Source organism: Hemibagrus wyckioides, linkage group LG03 (genome assembly GCF_019097595.1).
Source record: "Hemibagrus wyckioides isolate EC202008001 linkage group LG03, SWU_Hwy_1.0, whole genome shotgun sequence".
NCBI lineage: Eukaryota > Metazoa > Chordata > Actinopteri > Siluriformes > Bagridae > Hemibagrus > Hemibagrus wyckioides.
Window position 1 is genome coordinate 7,323,728 of NC_080712.1, and position 6,418 is coordinate 7,330,145.

Consider the following 6,418-nt stretch of genomic DNA (forward strand, 5'->3'; position numbering starts at 1 on the left):
CTTTTCAACAAATTCTGTGTTTGTTTCTCACCACATATTAGATATACAGATAAGCCAGAATCATTGGCAGTAAAAGCAAATGAATCTGTGCATGCAGAATTGAATATGACAATATATCAAAACACTTTTTTTACAAAATAAAATGTATTCCTTTGAAAATAATAAATGAATAAAATTAAAATAGCTATTATTTATTCACATATTGTAATTATTTTTTCAAAGCTACAGGGATCCACTGTTTGCTGACACTCTTCCCTTTGATAATCTGGTTGCCTTTGTGGTAATTAAATCCTACACCACCTGCATTTGCATCCGCCCTGTGTTTCAAACCTTGCCATGTGACAAATGTTAAATAAAAGAATAATAGCCATGTAAACATTTAACATGGCTAACAAAATGTTAAAAGTAACACGCCTTTTTACTATCTGTGTGCATTCTGCATGTGTCTTTGAGTCACAGTGCACTCCACAATCCATGTTACACATTGCATAATAACATAATAATTGTCTAATATTGTCTCTGACATTGATGATTAGAATATAAGTAAAGCATTATATTTTTAGTTCAAGAAAACATGTAATTATCAGACTTTACATATATCTGTTTAAAATTAAAATATGTTCAAATGATTTATTTAAAAATCAGCCACGTGAATATATTGCTAATAACTGTGATGTTTATATTAGATTATACTGAACAATTTTTAAAAATTAAAGAGAGTACTGCTATAATAGTTAAAGAGAAAATCTGGTTTTACAGAATATTAGGTGCTTGGTACAGCCTTAGAACTGTCTTCAAGGGTCATTTTTTAGGATTTAGTGAATAAATGAACAGGGTTTTAGTCTGTAGGTATTTCTCTGCAGGTGTATTTTCCTGTTTTTCCTGTTGTATCACTTGAGATGTACTTGTTTTAGCTTGTGCATGCAGTTGTAAATGCATATATTAATATTACATGTGATTGAAATACGAACAGAAGAATTAGTTCAGAAAAATAAAATAAAAGTTCAGTAAATTCTGCAAACTGTAGGTCATCACACATTTCTGCAAGAAAATAAAATATTTATAAATTAATAATGTACTCTTGAAAGGTCCATGATGTTATCATAATGTTTGGTTTTGGGTGTGGCTTTTATAGACTCTTTTGACACTCTTGATGGTTGCATAAAGCAGAAGCACGAAAGGATTTTCAACATTACAGCGCACAGCTCTACTAAAGTCACATAGAGACTAAAATTTTAAGGTAGGATCTTTAAAACAATGATTTATGTTTAAAATGCTTCTAATGCTTCTTAATATATTTAATTAAGAAATTTAGATACAAATATAAAGAAAGCATTTAAACAAATATCATACAAAGTTTTTTTTTATTATCATATAAAATTTATACCAGGGTTTTTCTTCCTTGCAGGTTTGATGATGTTCATCAGAAATCTGCTTATAAGGACACTGATCTATCCGAATCTTATGCTGATCCTCATGACAAGACAGGCGCTGACCTTTATGCCCGCTATAGTGAATTCCAAGACGCATCATATCATAACTCGTGATGCGATTTTACAGACAACTGCTGATATCTGCAAATCGCGAGCACTTCAAAAAGGACAGAATTTTGTTCTGGTGGATAAAACTTTTTATATTTATTGAAATATAAATAAATAAAATAAATAAATAAATAAATAAATAAAATATATATATATATATATATATAAATACACACATTGGATTCTTTTGTGCCTTTCATATTGCAGATCTCCACACTGACAGTTAGGTCAGTAGCAGGAAGCTGTTACTCATCTGATTCAGCCAAAGATTTTCAAAAGAGCATTGATGAGATAAATCATTACAATGCCTGGGTCGACTTTTGGCATTTTTTTACTGCACGTTACCATTTTGACAGTGAGGAGTTTTTTGCTGGACGAGATCTTATAACTGAAGGACTTTTTGCTGTCAAATACAGTATCAAAGAGCAGAACTATCAAGCTGCCAGAGAGGCGCTTGGTAAAATCCTACACACATTGCAGGTATTTCACTATGTTAATGTAAATTTGTGGCACTGCTATTAATTAAAATCAAGATATATGAGAATTTATAATAAATGTAATGATGTTACATTGCATGGCTGCAATATCAAAGGAGATGTCCTGGTTTCATGGGACATTAGTTGATACAGCAGTTGTGTTGTTATTTTGACCCTGGTTTATATTATTCTCTAAGGATTTCTACAGTCATAGTAACTGGATTGAACTAGGAAAAACAGAACCCTATTCCAACCTGATTAAACCAGATACCCCAATTAGCAACATAGCAGGTAAATGATCTAGATCTGGGTATGCATGTGTTTTTCCAGTTTCCAGTACTTTCAGATTTGGTTTATGTGTACTGCAATATGCACTCTGCAGGAAAATCTGCCATCCCATCAGGGGTGACTTTTTTTTTTATCTACCTGTGGAAATTAATCTATGTTATGTACAGAATATATAGGGATTATGGTTTTATAAAAGTGAAACAGATAGATATGATTTTATACAACATAATCTGTCATATGTTTTGGCAGATTCCGAAACATGCAGGAAATGTAATGATGACTTCTGCCCAGGAAACATCCTGGAGGATGTCATTACACAGCAGAAACTAACAACAGGATACTTTGGCATTTCCAAACCAAAAGGTATGCTTTATATATATATATATAATGTGTTGGTAATGTCAGATCTATATAACTTAGTTATTTTATCACTGTAGCGTACATTATGATGACTCTTCAGATTGTGTTTTTTTTCCAAGACATTGTTACTTGCCAGTGTGTCCTGTAATAGCTATGCAAAGATTTGATTCCTAAAACATTGTATTAAACAATTTTTGTTCTGAAGTCTGGTTTTGTGGTGGCTGTGCTTAAAATTAAATTAATATAATCTTAATTCAAGTGATGAAAAGATTTAAAATTCTAACAGTAAACAATTGAGTACAACTGTAAGGTTAACCCTGCATGGTATAAATGTTTGGAAATGATTTCATTGAAAATATCCATTAGAAACTTAAAAGTAATCAAAAAGTAATCAAATGTAGTTACTTTTATACTTTTATAAAGTAATTGAAAAGTTACACTACTTATTAGTGTAGTGTAACTATATATATATATATATATACACTAAAAGTATTGGTATAAATACCAAAAGTATTCGCTCACCCATCCAAAAAATCAGAATCAGGTGTTCCAATCACTTCCATGGCCACAGGTGTATAAAATCAAGCACCTAGGCATGCAGACTGTTTTTACAAACATTTGTGAAAGAATGGGTCGCTCTCAGGAGCTCAGTGAATTCCAGCGTGGAACTGTGATAGGATGCCACCTGTGCAACAAATCCAGTCGTGAAATTTCCTCGCTCCTAAATATTCCACAGTCAACTGTCAGCTGTATTATAAGAACATGGAAGTGTTTGGGAACGACAGCAACTCAGCCACGAAGTGGTAGGCCACGTAAACTGACGGAGCGGGGTCAGCAGATGCTGAGGCGCATAGTGCGAAGAGGTCGCCAACTTTCTGCAGAGTCAATCGCTACAGACCTCCAAACTTCATGTGGCCTTCAGATTAGCTCAAGAACAGTGCGCAGCTGCATCCAAGCCATACATCACCAATTGCAATGCAAAGCGTCGGATGCAGTGGTGTAAAGCACGCTGCCACTGGACTCTAGAGCAGTGGAGACGCGTTCTCTGGAGTGACGAATCGCGCTTTTCCATCTGGCAATCTGATGGACGAGTCTGGGTTTGGCGGTTGCCAGGAGAATGGTACTTGTCTGACTGCATTGTGCCAAGTGTAAAGTTTGGTGGAGGGGGGATTATGGTGTGGGGTTGTTTTTCAGGAGCTGGGCTTGGCCTCTTAGTCCCAGTGAAAGGAACTCTGAATGCTTCAGCATACCAAGACATTTTGGACAATTCCATGCTCTCAACTTTGTGGGAACAGTTTGGAGCTGGCCCCTTCCTCTTCCAACATGACTGTGCACCAGAGCACAAAGCAAGGTCCATAAAGACATGGATGACAGAGTCTGGTGTGGAGGAACTTGACTGGCCTGCACAGAGTCCTGACCTCAACCCGATAGAACACCTTTGGGATGAATTAGAGCGGAGACTGAGAGCCAGGCCTTCTCGTCCAACATCAGTGTGTTATATATATATATATATATATGGAGAAAGAGGAGGAAGCTGAGAAGAAGAAACAGAAGTCCTCATAGGTTCTAAACATACTCAAACTCAACTTCAATACGCTGTTATCATTTATTTGTTATATATATATATATATATATATATATATATATATATATATACCAATCAGCCATAGCATTATGATCACTGCCAGGTGAAGTGAATAATACTGATGTCCTCATCATGGCACCTGTTTGTGGGTGGGATACACTAGGCCAGTGCTTCTCAGCTGGACCCAAAAGTGGGTCACGGAGTGTGTGGTCAAAAACAACAAAATTATAATTTTTTTTAACATATTTTGCTTATACAGGACTTTTATTTTGAAATGCACACGCGACAACCTTACTGTTTGACATGTGAAACTTTAAATTTAATTATAGCAACAAATATGTCGAAGTGCAAGTATGACCCCGAATATGTAAAATATGGATTTACATATATTGACAACAAAAAAGGCTTGAAACCTCAGTGTGTCATGTGTAGAGAGGTGCTCTCACAAGAGAGCATGAAACCATCTAAATTAAAATGACATTTAGAAAGAAACATCTCGGATGCAAAGACAAACCTGTGGAGTATTTTGCTGTCATGTGATAAGACGCTGAAAAAGAAATTCAGTGAGGTGAGCCTTTCCCAGTTTTGGTGTCGTGAAGCACTTTCTGAGTATCTGTCCCTCGCCACTTGTGCAATCAAAACCATCCTACCATTCAGCACTACATATCTGTGCGAAAGTGGCTTCTCTTCTTTGGTGCAGCTTAGGTCAAAGAAAAGGAACAGGCTGAACATTGAGCACGATCTTAGGGTAGCACTGTCTACCATCACCCCAGACTTTGAAAGTCTTATCAGGAGTAAAGCACATCCTCAGTTATCTCATTAGCTTCCCAAATTACTGTTAAGTGAAACAGATGTTTATAATAGCTGTCATATTAGATGGTTATTATTATTTGCTGGTTTGTTCTGTTCAACAGGACCAGTGTTAATATGTTTTATTAACAGTTCAGTTTAGTTCATTGTTTATTTACCATGGTAACTGTACTTTTCGTTACCATAACCACTGTTTGTTTGTTGTTTTTACTTTGTGATATTTCTATAATTTGATAAATTTTGTTAAATGACAGCCACAAAATATTGTTTACTCATCATTCAAGTCTTAGTGATTTTCTTACAATTTATCTGGCTTAAGCTAAGTAAATAGAGACACTATTTGTGTATATGTTAACAAATAAACAAAAAATAAATTTGCTTAATTAAAGTTCCTAAAAATTTGGCTTGATGACCATGTAAAAATGTGGGTCCCATGGCCAAACCAGTTGAGAACCACTGCACTAGGCAGCCAGCAAGTCAACATTTTGTCCCCAAAGTTGATGTATTAGAAGCAGGAAACATTGGCAAGCGAATGGATTTGAGCGCTTTGAGTGAGTTCGACCAAATTGTGATGGGGACGACTGGATCAGAGCATCTCCAAAACTGCACCTCTAGTGGGGTGTTCCCAGTCTGCAGTGGTCAGTATCTATCAAAAATGGTCCAAGGAAGGAACAGTGGTGAACCGGTGACAGGGTCATGGGTGGCCAAGGCTAATTGATGAACGTGGGGGGCATAGGCTGGTCCGTGTGATCTGATCCAATAGAGGAGCTACTGTTGCTCAAATTGCTGAAGACGTTAATGCTGGTTTTGATAGAAAGGTGTCAGAATACACAGTGAATCATGGTTTGTTGCGCATGGGACTGCATAGAAGCAGAACAGTCAGGGTGCCCATGCTGACAACTGTGCACCAGTGAAAGTGCCAACAATGGGCACGTGACCATCAGAACTGGACCACAGAGCAGTGGAAGAAGGTGGCCTGGTCTGATTAATCACATTTTCTTTTACATCACATGGATGGCCAGGTGTGTGTGCCTCAATTACTCTGGGAACACATGGCCCCAGAATGCACTATGGGAAGAAGGCAAGCTGGCATTGTCATGTTTTGGGCAATGTTCTGCTGAGAAACCTTGGGTTCTGCCATCCATGTGGATATTACTTTGACCACCTACCTAAGCAATGTTGTAGACCATGTACACCCTTTCATGGAAATGATATTTCCTGATGTCTGTGGCCTCTTTCAACAGGATAATGCGAAGTGCCACAAAGCAAAAATGGTTCAGGAATGGTTTGATAAGCACAACAATGGCATGTTGACTGGGCCTCCAAATTCCACAGATCTCAATCCAATTGAGCATCTG

General features: G+C 36.8%; 1 protein-coding gene across 1 annotated transcript in view; it reads left to right on the forward strand.

Annotated features, from left to right (window-relative positions):
- Positions 1 to 1,108: 1,108 nt before the first annotated feature.
- LOC131350967 (von Willebrand factor A domain-containing protein 7-like) overlaps positions 1,109 to 6,418 on the forward strand; it is a 16,237-nt gene continuing 10,927 nt past the window's right edge. The window contains exons 1-5 of the mRNA XM_058386019.1: positions 1,109 to 1,240; positions 1,409 to 1,617; positions 1,749 to 2,021; positions 2,215 to 2,308; positions 2,555 to 2,668. Of these exons, the coding sequence (XP_058242002.1) occupies positions 1,414 to 1,617; positions 1,749 to 2,021; positions 2,215 to 2,308; positions 2,555 to 2,668 (685 nt within the window). The 5' untranslated portion in view covers positions 1,109 to 1,240; positions 1,409 to 1,413. The remainder of the gene's footprint in view (positions 1,241 to 1,408; positions 1,618 to 1,748; positions 2,022 to 2,214; positions 2,309 to 2,554; positions 2,669 to 6,418) is intronic.